This window comes from Crotalus tigris, unplaced genomic scaffold, assembly GCF_016545835.1.
Source record: "Crotalus tigris isolate CLP2741 ecotype Arizona unplaced genomic scaffold, ASM1654583v1 scf7180000017752.986373038:1224578, whole genome shotgun sequence".
NCBI lineage: Eukaryota > Metazoa > Chordata > Lepidosauria > Squamata > Viperidae > Crotalus > Crotalus tigris.
In genome coordinates, this window is record NW_024096614.1 from 555,950 (window position 1) to 571,638 (window position 15,689).

Consider the following 15,689-nt stretch of genomic DNA (forward strand, 5'->3'; position numbering starts at 1 on the left):
GTTACAAACCCCACACGAGATGAACTCTTGACAGGATTCAATCCAAGAAATGCCAAACAAAGTCCAAAGCCAGCCCTAAATCAATACACAGAGCCAGAGGTCAAGATGCAAACAGGAACACAAGAAACTGGACATGTTGTTCCAACAATACCCATTACTTTGATTCAGTCCAAGAAACGCCAAACAAAGTCCAAAGCCAGTCCTCAATCAATACACAGCTGCATTAAGCTCCAGGTCAAAGGCCTGGGGAGTGAGAAGGCATTACAACAACAGTACTCACAGCTTATCCTCCTGGGCAGCCACATCAATGACTCGTTGACAGCTTCTTTGGCCTTTAAATCAGATTATACTGGGATTTGGATGGAGAATCCACATTGTGAAGACGTTTGAAAATTGGTTAACCCAATTGCAAGGTAGCATGCTCAGGTAATCTATCTGGGTCCATAGATCGGACCTTCAGCCATGAGATACATGAGATACAGCATCAAAATACTTGTTGCTATTTGTTTCCCATCAATGAAGTATATAAAGTGGGAAGAAAAAAGCATCAGTTAAAAGGGATATAACCATCTCCAGATCCACTAGTGAGCATCAAAAAAAAAAAGAAAGAAAAAGGAACCAGCTGGACAATGATGGCTGTAGGGACAATTTTGTTTGTTTTGCTGTTTGCTCTGCTGATTCTTTTCTTCCTGAGACAACTTTGGATCCAAAGACATTTGCCTCCCGGTCCTTTGGCTCTACTTCTCATTGGGACCTTGTGGGCTTCCGGGATTTGGCTTCATGAAGATTATTTTCGTGAGGTATTTCATTCTAAATAATTAATCAACAATGTATGAAATAATTCTCAATTATTTTTTCTATACCATAACTATAAAAAATGTATTAACCTAGTAAAATATTCTTGTATGATGAGGAATTTAATTAATCAAATATAGTGATGACTCTTGATGAATTATTTTCCATATCATGCCAGAATATCCAAGCTAAGACCTGCTCACCACCGTTTCACAGAGCAGGACGTGAAATAAACGGGGGTGAGTTTTTAGGGGACAGATTATAGTTCAGTCTTACAAAGAAATGTTTGATAATGGAACCAATTCTTCAGATAGAAGGATGGTTTCTCCTTCATTCTGCTTAAATGCTTCCTGTGTTCCCTCATCTATCATTACTAAATTACACAGAGCAACAATGTATCAGATTACAGACCAGCGAATATGGCTGATATCTGAAAAAAGTTTGGTAACATGCAATTATTAGTTGAAAGGTTTTTGAAAAGGTTTGATGAAAATATTCAAATGCATGTAGCTGTGGATAAATTAGATTCACAAAAGGAATGCAACTTGAAAGCAGCAGATTCATTAGAAAGAAATGTGGACTGTACAGACTGAGAGCTAGCTGATTGCACACACCTCCATGAAGTTCAAGACTGAATTCTTTTACAAAGCAAACCTACCTGAGGGGAGAAGTGATAAATTGGTTTTTTATATGAGGATTGAACATCTTTTTTATATTGTGGTGACCAAAACTGGATGCAGTATTCCAAGTGTGGTGTTACCAAGGCATTGTAAAGTGGTATTAATACTTCACGTGATCTTGATTCTATCCCTCTGTTAATGCAGCCTTGCACTGTGTTGCCCTTTTTGGCAGCTGCAGCACACTGCTGGCTCATATTTAAGTGATTGTTCACTAGGACTCTGAGGTCCCACTCACAGTTACTGCAATTGAACAAGGTACCCCCTATACTATACCTGTGCATTTGGTTTTTCTTGCCTAAATGTAGAACCGTACTTTTTTCACTATTGAATTTCATTTTGTTAGATAGTGCCCAGTGTTCAAGTCTGTCCAGATCCTCCTGTATCTTAAGCCTGTCTTCTGGAGTGTTGGCTATTCCTGCCAGCTTGGTGTCATCTGCAAATTTGATGGTTTCCCCATCTATCCCCTCGTCCAAATGGTTGATGAAGATGTTGAAGAGCACTGGGCCCAGAACAGAGCTCTGGGGCACCCCACTACACACTTCCCTCCATGTAGATGCGGTTCCATCGAAGACCACACGCTGAGTACAGCCGGTCAGCCAGCCACACTTGGAATACTGCATCCAGTTTTGGTCACCATGATGTAAAAAAGATGTTGAGACTCTAGATAAAGTTTCAGAAAAGAACAACAAAGATGATTAGGGGACTGGAGGCTAAAGCATATAAGGAGCGGTTGCTGGAATTGGGTATGTCTAGTTTAACGAAGAGAAGGATGAGGGGGGACATGATAGCAGTCTTCCTATATCTCAGGGGCTGCCCTAAAGAAGAGGGAGTCAAGCTATTCTCCAAAGCGCCTGAAGGCAGGACAAGAAGCAACACATGGAAACTAGTCAAGGAGAGAAGCAACCTAGAACTAAGGAGAAACTTCCTGACAGTGAGAACAATTAACTAGTGGAACTACCTGCCCCCAGAAGTGGTGAATGCTCCAACACCGGAAGTTTTTAGGAAGAGACTGGACAGCCATTTGTCTGAAATGGTATAGGGTTTCCTGCCTGAGCAGGGGGTTGGACTCGATGACCTCCAAGTTCCCTTCCAACTTTATTATTATTACTAGATTTATCACACTTAACTGGAAAAAAAATTTCATCTGGACTCTTTTGGGTAAATAGACGAATTTTGGATATTGAATTTATTATATTTAACCAGACAAAAATTGAAGAGAGATGGTATTAAAAATAAATGTGGATATTTGATCCATGCTAAATCACTGTTAACTCTTGGGAGGATTTGGGATAGACCAGATGTCATGATAGATATACTATGAGTTGATTAAAATAACAGTTGATTAACAGAGGGTTTTGAAAGTTTAATCTTTCCTGTTTGATTGTTACTGTTCTTCTTGTTAACTATTTTGTCATTCATATAATATATGACAGGTTAATAATTTGAAAATATTTAGAAGTTAAAAAAATCTTTGGTGTCTGTTTCTCCAAGGGTGATTTTTTTTTTTTGTTTTGAGTTTTGTATTTTAATTTTTCTTTTGAATAAAATAAAAATAGAACCAAAAGAAGGAGAAAGTTTATCAATTGTTTTAACAACTTACCCAATAGTTCATATAGCTCAGTGGTTCTCAACCTTTTTAATGCCGCGACCCCCAACCGGTCGTAAGTCGAGGACTACTCAACCGGTCGTAAGTCGAGGACTACTCAACTGGTGCAGCACCGTTTGCAGAATGGGACTTTTGGCGGGCTCAGCAGGGCAGAGACAGCCTGGACAATTCCTATTGGCTTTTGAAAGCCAATAGAATTAGACTCTATTCAAGAGAGTCTATTCTATTGGCTTTCAAAAGCCAATAGAATAAAAGGGAGTAGCACAGCTAAGGAAAAGGGGGGGGGGGAAATGGCGGACTGCGTTGTTTGGCGACCCTCGTGAAATGGTCGTTCGACCCCAAATGGGGTCCCGACCCACAGGTTGAGAACCACTGATATAACTAGTATTGCTCTTGTGGCCAATTTTAATTCAGGTTACAACCCATCAGATTCAGGGCAGCCCAAAGTCTCTAGAACAGGGGTCCCCAACCTCCAGTCCATGGACCCGCACAAGTCCGCAGCATGCCAGCAGCCGGACCACACACACATGCAAAGCCCCACCTGAGGGATGCAGGCAGTATGCAAAACCACAACCCCTTCATGGCACCGGTCCCTGGGTACCCAAAAGGTTGGGTACCTGTGCTCTAAAATGTTCTGTCAGTTGAGAGTTGATGGCTGAAAAAATCAGAAGGCAAAGAGGTTGAGAAAGGCTCTGAAGACCATCCTGTCAATCGCAGGAGGACTGGACAGAGAGAAGGCCATCTGTCATCCAAGGCAAGGGGCAATGGAGGAAACAGAGAGGAGAGGGTGGATTGCAAGCAGAAACAAAGAGAAAGGAAAATAAAGGAAATACAAGCACAAAAGGTCTTGGCAGGAATCTGGCTGGGGGGGGGATAAATTGAAAAAATATTAATATTGAGGATTTGGGAAAGACTGTAAGTAGTATATTAACTATAAATTATCTGTTTTATTTGATTGTAACATTTCTCAACTTTGATTCACTTGGCAGCCTGCAAAACGATATGGAAATATATACTCCTTGTGGTTTGGACATTACCTTGCAGTAGTGCTGTCTGGATTCAAAGCTGTAAAAGAAGGAATGACCACCTTCCCACAGGAAGTCTCTGATAGATCAGAGGATGCTTTCTTTACCGCTTTGGGGAAAAAAAGAGGTAAGTGCAAATAGTAAGGGATTGCATCTAAATTACCATCACACTGTTACCATTTGTATGAATAATATGCATAACATGGGGTGGGGGAAAAGTAAGGGATAGTTAACAAAATGATTTAAAGTCCTGAGCTAAGCAAAAGAAATATTGCTATAATCCAGTTTACACCAAATTATTATATGTCTCAATTGCATTTTATCTTGTCCATTACATCCATACATTGACTTAGACCAGTGGTTCTCAACTTTTTAATGCTGTGACCCCCAACTGGTCGTAAGTCGAGGACTACCCAACTGGTCGTAAGTTGAGGACTTTCTCTGCCTGGGAGCGCCACGCATGCGTGGTGCCACCCCCTGCGCCGGCCGAGGTGTAGCTGGCAAGCGGCAGAGATGGTGCAGGCCAACCACTGGCTGGGCCACCATTTGGCCCAGCCCAAGGGAGGTAAGGCACCCGCCAGGCCCCACACACGCCAGCAACCCTCCCTGCACCCACCGACCTCCCACCTCCCCACCCCTGGCCCTCTTTTACTTACATTTTTAGTAGTTGTTCAGCAGGGAGGGGTGGAAACTTCCAGACAGCTCGCCTTCGCTGCAGACAACTTGCAGCACCGTTTGCAGAATGGGACTTTTGGCGGGCTCACAAGGCAGAGACAGCCTGGACAATTCCTATTGGCTTTTGAAAGCCAATAGAATTAGACTCTATTCAAGAGAGTCTATTCTATTGGCTTTCAAAAGCCAATATTTATTTATTTATGAGACTTATATACCGCTTTAAGTGCAAGCACTCTCTAAGCGGTGTACACCAGTAAGCAATGTGTATATATATATTTACATTGCCCCCAACAATCTGGGTCCTCATTTTACCTACCCCGGAAGGATGGAAGGCTGAGTCAACCCTGAGCCGGTGAGATTTGAACTGCTGACCTGCTGAACACAGTCAGCTAAAGTGGCCTGCAGTACTGCACTCTAACTGCTGCGCCACCTCGGCTCATAATAGAATAAATGGGAGTAGCACAGCTAAGGAAAAGGGGGAAAAAATGGCGGACTGCATTGTTTGGCGACCCCCGTGAAATGGTCGTTCAACCCCAAATGAGGTCCCGACCCACAGGTTGAGAACCGCTGACTTAGACATTACTTCTTTTTCACTAAATATCTACCTGCTTTTTTCAGACTCTCATTATCCGCATAACGTTTTGACAAAAACTTTCCCAATATTCACTTACCTTTTCAGTCTTTTTCTTTGTTTCTAAGCTTGTGCATAGAAACATTCTCAGATGGGAGGGTAAGTGGTTGGAAAGAGAGAGTTTTAGGAGGAGAGGACTATTAGTTTAATAGCCATTTGAAGTCTCGGTGGACTAAAAATAGTGACCTTGGTTAACAACCAACTCAAAAGAGGTCATAAAATTGGTTGTGAGTCACTTAACAACCACCTTGCTTAACAATGGACATTCTGGTCCTAATTGTGGTCAGAAGCTGAGATTATGTGTAATGAAACATGATGGAAGAAGCATCAGTTCTTGCATTAGGCAACTCAGTATAGTGTTCCAGAATGGTCAGGAGAAGACCACTGAAAGTAGACATCATACTCTAGATCTATTCTATGCAGATGGACAAAAGTTCTAGATTGCAATAAGATTGCTTTTTAAGGATAATTTACATCTCTGTTTAACTCTGGGAGGTGGAGGGAAGGTGGTTAGAACTAAACACATATGAAGTATTTACAAATCTCCCCCTAATGTCATGATGTATGTCTCAGGTGACACATAAATCTCCAGACCCTCTGAAAATCCCGCAAGAGGGTCCTTCTTTCATGCAGTCTCTGGGTCATCCAAAAACATGCAAGAACAAGGTGTGCATTCTCCAAGGTTTCCACTCTTTAAGGTCTTGTGTGACCTTCAATCTACCTCAGATAGGCAGTTTTTCTGAGAGGCACCAGCGACTGGGACAGAAGATCTAACTGGCAAAGCAGAGTCAAGTTAGACTTTTTGTGAATTTTTGACACAATGACCACAAAAGGTTCATTATCATTTTCATAGCGTATTATTTCACTTGCTAGAATTTTTATTCCGCTATCCTTTGATCTTGTTAAAGAGAATAAAACTATGTATTTTAAACTCTATTTATTTTTACTCCAAGGGGATAGAAGGGATAGATGGGAAATTCATCAGATTTGAAGATGACATTAAGTTAGGGGGAATAGCCCATACTTTAGAAGTTGAGGCTCAAGATCCAGAAGGAATGTTTCATGTAAAGTAAGTAAATACAGTACAAGCCATCACTATGCAGAAGTCAATTTCTTAGAGAGCAAGAATACTACAGGAACAGGGAAATGCATCACAGGAACAATAAAGATGGATCATAGAGTAGCAATGTGATATAGGAAACAAATATAATAGAGATGAATGATAGAGCTGCATATAACAGGACATATAACACCTGTAACAAGGACCTCGAGAGACGTGAGCATTGGGCCTTATCCAACAAGTTCAACTTTGGATCAATGCTCCAACAAATTCAAAGGTGAGAAACATAAGGTCCTGCACCTAGCCAGAAAAAAACAAATTCATAAGTATAGAAAAGGTGGTACTGGCTCAACAGTAGTCCTTTTAGAGCAATGGTTCTCAACCTTTCTAATGCTGCGACCCCATAATACAGTTCCCCATGTTGTGGTGACCCCCAACCACTTATACATCACCGGGTGCCAGGGGTGTGGCCAAAGAAAAGGGGGAAAAATGGCAAACAGCCTTGTTTGGCGACCCCCGTGAAATGGTTGTTCGACCCCAAATGGGGTCCCGACCCACAGGTTGAGAACCACTGTTTTAGAGGGATCCACCCTGGATGCCCTAGTCACCTAGTGGACCACTTCTTAAGTATGAGCCAATGATTTGCTGCGGCTGCGAAAAAAGTCAATGCAGTTCTAGGCTGCATCAACCTAAGGATAGCATCAAGACATTGAGAACTGATAACATCACTTTATATCACTCTGGTGAGACCACATTTAAAATACTGCATCCAATTTTGATCACCACAATACAAAAAAGATATTGAAACCCTGGAACATGTGCAGAGAAGAGAACAAAAATGATAAAGGGTAGAGGAGCTTCCGGTGGTTAGCGACAGTGATGGCGGCTACCTTGTAGCCGTCCTCCTGAGACGGTGTCAGATCTGCGGAGCACAGCGTACATCAGCTGGCCCGCGGTTTGAAATCCCCTTCCCGGGCGAAGGGAAGGGGTAGAGACTGCATGAATAGAGGTAGAACCTCTTAATCTTCCCTGGATTTTTTTTTTGGGGGGGGTAGAAAGAGTGCTCCCTCGGAGTTCGTGCCTTCTCCGCCTCTCAGCTGTCTTTGTTTCCTCGGAAGCAAAGTGAAACGCCGCTACCATCTCCGCGCTTAAAGCTTTCTGGTGAGTGATTTTTAAAGCGGACAGAACTGTTTAAAGGATTTTATTTAGAGTTAGAGATTTATTTTTCTTTAATTCTTTCTTTAGCTTATGTTGATTCTTTTTTTTTTATTTTTTTTTTCTTCGGGCGGAAAGTGAGAGTGAAAGTAAAATGGCGCTTTGAAAGTGTTTTTTTTTTCTATCTCCGGAAAGAAAAGACGGACTAAATGAAATGTATGCTTAGCATTGCTTTTTTTTCTCTCTCTTTTAAGTTTCTTTTTCTTTTTTCTTTTAAAGTGCTTTGGAAGTTTTTATTTTTATTGCACTTTTCCTGGTCTTTTTTATTTATAAAGATTTAAGCATTTTTTTTAAGAAGAAAGAAAGAGAGATTAACTTTAAAAAATGGCTTCAAAGAGACAACCAGCTTCTATAGTTTCTAAGGTGATTTCCTCTCCTGTTATTGCAACTGTTCAACAACAACCTAAAGTAACAGCACCGGTGCAGCAACCTAAGGCTACATCTCCACCTTCTCCTCCCCCATCAGGCTCGTCTGTACAAGACATTAAAGACATAATGGTAAATGCTGTGTCTCAATTTAGGGAGGAAGTGAAGCAACTTCTTGAACAGAGCAAGTCTGAAAGTAAGGAGGAAATGAAGAAAGAAATGAAGGAGCTTTTTGTACAGAATAATACTATTTTGAGGCAAGATATAGTCTCAGCTTTATCTGGATTGGCTTCTGTGGTCGTGAAGCTGGACTCCAGCGTGGAAGAAGTCGCAGAAAAAGTAGATTTTCTTGAGTATAAATTCCAAGATATGGAAACAAAGATGGAAACTTCACAAGATGATATTCTTATGTTTCAGTATAGACAGATGGAACATGCCTTGAGAATTAGGGGTCTTAAAGAAGACATGAATCAAGATCTGATGGAGATGGTGATCAATGATCTAGCTGTTGTTTTGAATATAGATAAAGATGAATTACGTGGAGAAGTGGAAAAAATCTACAGAGCTAACTCTTGGATTGCGAAACAGAAGAATTTGCCAAGAGATGTGGTGATTTATTTTGCTAAGAAGTCTCTGCACAATCAGATTTTACAAGCTTTCTATAACAAGAGATTCCAGATTGCTGCCCAAGATGTCATCATCTTAAAGGAAATCCCATCCACAATTTTAAGAAGCAGAAAAGATTTTGCTTTTTTAACTAATGAACTTAAAACAAGAGTGATGCCATTTAGATGGGAGATTCCGATGGGTATTGTTTTGAGCCATGCGGGGACACGTTATAGACTTAACATGGTTGCTAAAGCTAAAGAATTTTATAATACGGTCCTGGGAGCAGGCTCATCTTCATTCATGACTCAGAGAGCCTTGAGTGACAAAGAGGTGGAACAGCAGTCTGAAGGACTAGGCTTGATGGCTGCTGGGCAGGCGGAATGGATGCATCAAGCAGAGGTTAAAGAACAGAGAATGACTTGTGCAGCACATAAACGTAAGGAAAAGGAACAACAGAAGAAAGAAGCTAAAGAATCTTCTCATCAGATTGTTTCGATGCCGGTGGGAGGAGCAAGACCCAAAAGCTCTGCAACACATTCTTCAGTGGCAGATCTCGAGGGAATCTTCTCCAGGCTCCTGGTTGAGGGAGATGGCAAAGTTCCTGACCTGGAATGTTAACGGTCTTAATTCCCCCCAGAAGAGAAAGAAAATCTTTCACTATTTAAAGCAACATAATAATGACATCATTTGTTTGCAGGAAACTCATATTTTACTTAAAGATCAAAAATATTTAGCTAATGCTCGCTTGGGATCTCATTTTGCATCTCCTGCCCCTGGGAAAAAAGGGGGTGTGGTATATTTATGTTAAGCAAAATCTACCAGCTTGTCTGGTAGAATCAGATCAAGGAAGATATGTTATGATTGAACTTGACTTATATGGTAAGAAAATACTTATAGTGGGATTGTATGCACCAAACCAGCAACAGGAACAATTTTACAGGTTGTTACATCAGAAAATAACTCTGTTGGATTATAGGTCTGTGATATTAATGGGAGACTGGAATGGTGTTTTAGATACACAAAAGGACAAAAAAGGTTTTTCTACCTTTTTTAAACAGGCTAAACTACCTAAAGCCTTTTTTGATTTGAAAGAAGACTGGGAATTGAGAGACTGTTGGCGTGAACGTAATCAAGAGGAAAGAGATTTTACCTTTTTTTCAGATAGACACCAATCTTTTTCAAGGATTGATTTCTTCCTGATTACAACAGATTTATATAACAGGGTGAAGAATGTAAAAATTTTTCCTAGGTCATTGACGGATCATAGTCCAGTCTGGATGGAACTGGTTGCTGAGAAAGAGGAGAGGAGATCTTGGAGGTTGAATGAGAATTTATTTAAACAAGAAAAAAATGTTCAAAAATTAAAGGAATGCTTAAAGGATTATTTTGCTTTAAACATGTATAAGGGAACATCAATGTCAATGGTATGGGATGCAAGTAAAGCCTTTATGCGTGGGATTTTGATAAAAATGAATAATTTTCATAGACAAAAGCAGACTCAGAAACGTAAAGAATTGGAAGATGAGATCAAATTAAGATGAGAGAAGCTTTTAATTTCAAATCCTTTAGATGAAAAGGTGAAAGAAGCTATAAAATTGTTAAAAACACAATTTAATATGTTGATGGCTGACCAAGCTGCAACTAATTTAATGTTTATGAAACAAAATACATTTTGTAATGCTAATAAACCAGGGAGATGGTTGGCTTATCAGTTAAGAAAGAAACAGAGACAGAGAATTATAGATAAAATAAATTATAATGGTAAATTGGTTTATCAGAAAGAACTGATTAAGAAATCTTTTTTAGATTATTATCAGAAATTATATAAGAGTACTAATGTACAAACTATAGATATAAATAATTATTTAAGTAAAGCTAATTTTCCTAAATTAACAGAAGATCAGAAAAAAGAGATTAATGGTTTAATTACCAATGAGGAAATTGTGACAGCTAATAAGCAATTAAAATTAGGTAAAGCGCCGGGTACGGATGGTTTGACATCTATTTATTATAAAACCTTAGTAGAAGAGATGATTCAACCTTTATGTGAGCTTTTTAACAATATATTACAGGGTTTAGAGATTCCTCCGTCATGGCGCAATGCTTTCACATCTTTGATTCCAAAAGAGGATCAAGATCTCACTTTGCCTAAGAATTATAGGCCTATATCTCTCTTAAATGTGGATTATAAAATTTTTGCAAAAATTTTAGCTAATAGGTTTATGGGGGTCTTGCAGCAGCTTATACATAAGGATCAATCGGGTTTTATAACTGGAAGGTATATGAAAAATAATGTTAGACAAATTATTAACTTATTAGAATATTTAGATAAAAACAACCAAGTCTCTGCAGGGCTGATATTTTTGGATGCTGAAAAAGCCTTTGACCAGCTGAATTGGCAGTTTATGTTAAGTTTAATTAAGGAGATGAATTTTGGACAAAATATATTACAAGCTTTATCTAGCATATATCAAAAACAGACTGCTCAACTTATTGTTAATGGTGGTTTGTCAGAGGTTTTCACAATAGAAAAAGGTACAAGACAGGGATGCCCATTATCTCCGTTATTGTTTGTTTTAACATTGGAAATTTTGTTGATTAAAATTCGGGAATCGCAAGAAATAAAAGGAATAGAAGTTAATAAAAAAGAATATAAGTTAAGAGCTTTTGCAGACGACTTGGTTGTTACTTTATCTCAACCTACTTACTCGGTAGTAAAATTATTACAATTGATTCACCAATACGGGTGTGTTTCGGGTTTTAAAATTAATAATAATAAGACTAAAATATTATCTAAAAATATGACTAATTGTGATAAACAGACCTTGGTTAATTTAACAGATTTTGAAGTTGTTGATAAGGTAAAATATTTGGGGGTCATATTATCTGCTTCTAATGTAAAATTGTATAAAAACAATTATGAAAAGTTGTGGATTGGGGTACAGAAGGATTTAAAGAATTGGGATAACTTACAGTTATCTCTTATGGGTAGAATTGCAGTTATCAAAATGAATGTTCTACCAAAATTTCTTTTTCTGTTTCAAATGTTACCTATCTTAAAGAATGAACTTAATTTAAATGAATGGCAGAAAGGTATTAACAAATTTATTTGGGCAGGGAAAAAACCAAGGGTAAAACTTAAAATTATGCAAGATTTCTGTGAGAGAGGTGGACTCAAGGTACCAAATTTGAAATTATATTATGATGCTGTGGTTTTAACATTGATTAGTGATTGGGTGAACTTAACAAATGTAGAAATACTCCATTTGGAGGGTTGGGATTTACTTTTTGGATGGCATGCCTATTTAATTTTTAATAAAAAAGTGGATCGGGTTTTAAAATCTCATATTATAAGGATTTCTTTACTTAGGGTATGGAGGAAATATTATAAAAGTGATTTTAAAATACCATTATGGGCTATACCTTGGCATGCGATAGAGGGGATAAAGAGAGGAGTTAAGATGGATACGGTTTCCTATATACAACTACTTAGATGGGATGGTCAAAATTGGCAGTTAAAATCTTTGGAAGATTTAGTACATGAAAATATTACTTACTCATGGTTTCAATATAGACAAATAGTGGATAGATGGAAGATGGATCGTAATATGGGTTGGCTCAGAGAAGATGAAAATCTTTTTAAACAAGTAAGGGATCAAAGACAAACTCATATTAAGAGGGTTTATGGGGTCTTAGTGGAAATGGATTCAGAACCTGAATTAATCAAAGATTGTATGATTAAATGGGTACAAAATATTGGTGAACCAATCCCATTGGATACTTGGGAACTTATTTGGGTGAGGAATGTTAAATTTACACAAGCGCAGAACTTAAGAGAGAATTTTTATAAAATGTTTTATAGATGGCACCTTGATCCACAAAAAATGTCTATTATGTACCCTGATCTACAGCCTAAATGTTGGAGATGTGGTTGTTTGGATGCTACCTATTATCATATTTGGTGGTCGTGTAAAAATATAAAAGCTTTTTGGATTAAGATATGGTGGAATATTCAAAGAATCTTTAGAAGGAGGGTAAAATTTACCCCGCAATTATTTTTATTAGGTATTGTTACTGATTGTGATGCTAAGGAAGTTATATTGATGTTAAATTTGATTACAGCCACAAGGCTGTTAGTAGGACAATATTGGAAGAAGGAATCTTTGCCTACCTTACAAGAGTGGTTTTATAAAGTTTCTTACTTGGCGGAAATGGCAAAGATTTCGGCTTTCTTAAAGGAGCAATCTCAAGAGAAATTTTTTGTTGTATGGGAAAAATGGATAAATTTCATACAATATAATTTGGATATGAAAAAATATCATTTAGCTTTTTTATAACTTTTATAAAAAATTTTGATATTTTATATTCTTTTCTTTTCCCGTCTTTTGTTTTCTCTCTTCTTTTTTTCTTTTATCTTTTATCTTTCTTTCTTTTTCTTTTTCTTTCTCTCTCTCTTTCCTCTTTTTTTTCTCTTTTTTTAAGTATTTTTTTTAATGTTTATGTCATAAATATTTTATTATTAATTATTTTATAAGTTGTAAAAATTTGTTTAGGTTTTTTAAAATTTTAAATAAGCCTATATTCAGTTCTGGGAAGCTCGGGGAGGGGGGAGGGAGGGGTGGGTTTGGGAGGGATTGGGTGAGGGTTGCTTTGTTTCTGTTGTTTATTTGTAAAACTTTTAAAAATTTTCAATAAAAAAAATGATAAAGGGTCTGGAGGTTAAATCGTATGATGACAGGTATGTCTAGAAGAGAAGAATTAGGGAGGACATGATAGTTGTCTTCCAGTATTTGAGGGGCTGTCACAAAAAAGGATTTGAGTTATACTTTAGGGACTTCAGGACAGGACAAGAAGTACAGATAATCTTTGACATACAGCCACAACAGCGAGCAAAATTTATGTTGCTAAGTGAGAAATTTGTAAAGTGAATTTTGCCCCATTTTACAGCCTTTCTTGACACAGTTGTTAAGAGAATAATTGCAATTGTTAAATTAGTAACATGTTTGTTCAGTGAAACTGTCTTCCCCATTGGCTTTGCTTGTCAGAAAGTCTCAAATGGGATCACGTGACTCTCATGACACTGCAATTGACATAAATATGAACCAGTTACCAAGCATTCAAATTTATTTAATGAGCATGAGCATGGGAATGCTGCATGGCTGTAAGTGTGAAAATGGTCATAAGTCACTTTTTTTAGTGCCATTGAAACTTCAAATGGTTGCTGAACAAACTGTTATAAGGGCTACCTGCAATGGATGGAAACTTGTCAAAGAAAGAACTGAAGATGTTACCTAGTTTTGGTAATGAAATGTCTGCAAGAAAACAACCTCAGGGAGCACCAATACCCTTCATTTCAACCCTGAGCTACTGCTTTTCTTCTTTATTGCTAACTTGATTAAACTTGGTGAATAAAAAAGCCATTTGGCTATTTTGCTGGTTAGTTTTGAGGAGGAAGTTGCAGATGGATTTTGCCACCAATGAGAAAATCCTGTCTCTTGTGCCTATAACATAGATTCTTGTCCATGAACAATTACATCTTCTTAGAAGGTCTTGATGTCCATCATATAAGATACAGGCTGGCAAGCACTGCAATCATGGTCACTATACCACATGTTTTCTCGTAGTGTCCATGTGTCTCCCAAAGTAAATAAGTATTTTTATAATAAAAATGAACATAGTTAGAATCTTACAAAATGGCAACATTGCACAAAAGCTTGGTATTCCCACCTGAAATTCAGAGAGAAGTTTGGAAAGAACAAAACTAACTGTCTGCTGATGCCCTCAGGTATTATTTTCTCCAATGGCCAAATCTGGAAACAGCACCGGTACATTGCCTTCACTTCTCTGCGAAAGCTGGGCCTGGGAGACAAAAGCGTTGAGCATCAGATAGAAGGTACAGCTCAGACCCTGGTGGAGAGCTTTAGAGAAACAAAAGGTATGAAGTTTGGGGTAATGGGGTAATTCTGTCTGCAGAATTTTTTTCCATTCCATGTATTTTGAACAGATGTATTTGATCTGATTGTTTAAAATTTTGAACCAATTGATTTCCAATTCTTTTCTCATTCCCTTAGAAATCCTATTCTTTAATAACTGATTATGAAATATCTTCATTTGCAGGACAGCCTTTTGACCCTTCATTTCTAGCAATAAATGCAATTTATTTATTTATTGCATTTATTTTATGTCATATGTGCTTTGAGTTTTGGGTATCAGTTTGCTCCTGAAGATGAAAAGTTCCAGAAGCTAATTCAAGCGCTTGAAATTATTGCGAAATTCACTGGTACCTTTTTTCATATGGTAAGTCATGTTTTCCATTAAAGAGATAAAACTGTTTCCATCAGTATTTTCATGTAATCATGAATGGAAACCATGGAGAAAGCCTTGGAAATCATGTATTGTACTATTATCTCCAGTAGCCAAGACTTTGCAGTTTCCTTGTCGAGATTTGGGAAATGGTTTGCCATTGCCCAATGCCTAGGTGTCAGCGCTGCAACAACTGAAAAGTTGTGGCCATTTTACCTTTTGCCTTTGTTGTTTCTTTTTGTTGTTTGGTATTTTAGACGGAGAAGAGAGGAGGGGGGAAGCTTGAGTTATTTCAGTTAGCCACAACAATTGCAGCTGTGTAAGAATCAAGGTCAATGTTAGAAAAAGTTTTGGCAGGTTGACAAGTTGGGAGGAGAGCAAGCGTTTTAGAATAATTGGTGAATGTGATTTATGACAACCTTTCTGGGGTGGGAATTGCACCTTGTTACTTTGTAGCAGGGGGAGGGAACTTTAGTTTTGGGTTCACCTATGTAAGTGCCAATACTTTGTTTTCTAAATAAAATGTTCTTTTGAGGAAGAAATCTTTGCCTTGATGTTCTTTTAATTGGTTTCATCTACTGGAACCATGACACTAGGGCTGAGAGAGAGGGACTGGTCCAGTGTTGCCCAATTGATTTAATCTTGAGTTGGGACTAGTATTCAGAATATGTCACTTTTTATATCAGTGGATTAACAATTACACCAAAGTGGTTTTGCCCATGAA

At 38.1% G+C, this 15,689-nt stretch overlaps 1 protein-coding gene across 1 annotated transcript in view; it reads left to right on the forward strand.

Moving 5' to 3' along the window:
• The first annotated feature begins 235 nt into the window (after positions 1–235).
• LOC120306749 (cytochrome P450 2J2-like) overlaps positions 236–15,689 on the forward strand; it is a 50,761-nt gene continuing 35,307 nt past the window's right edge. The window contains exons 1-4 of the mRNA XM_039340528.1: positions 236–800; positions 4,071–4,233; positions 14,448–14,597; positions 14,780–14,959. Of these exons, the coding sequence (XP_039196462.1) occupies positions 14,813–14,959 (147 nt within the window). The 5' untranslated portion in view covers positions 236–800; positions 4,071–4,233; positions 14,448–14,597; positions 14,780–14,812. The remainder of the gene's footprint in view (positions 801–4,070; positions 4,234–14,447; positions 14,598–14,779; positions 14,960–15,689) is intronic.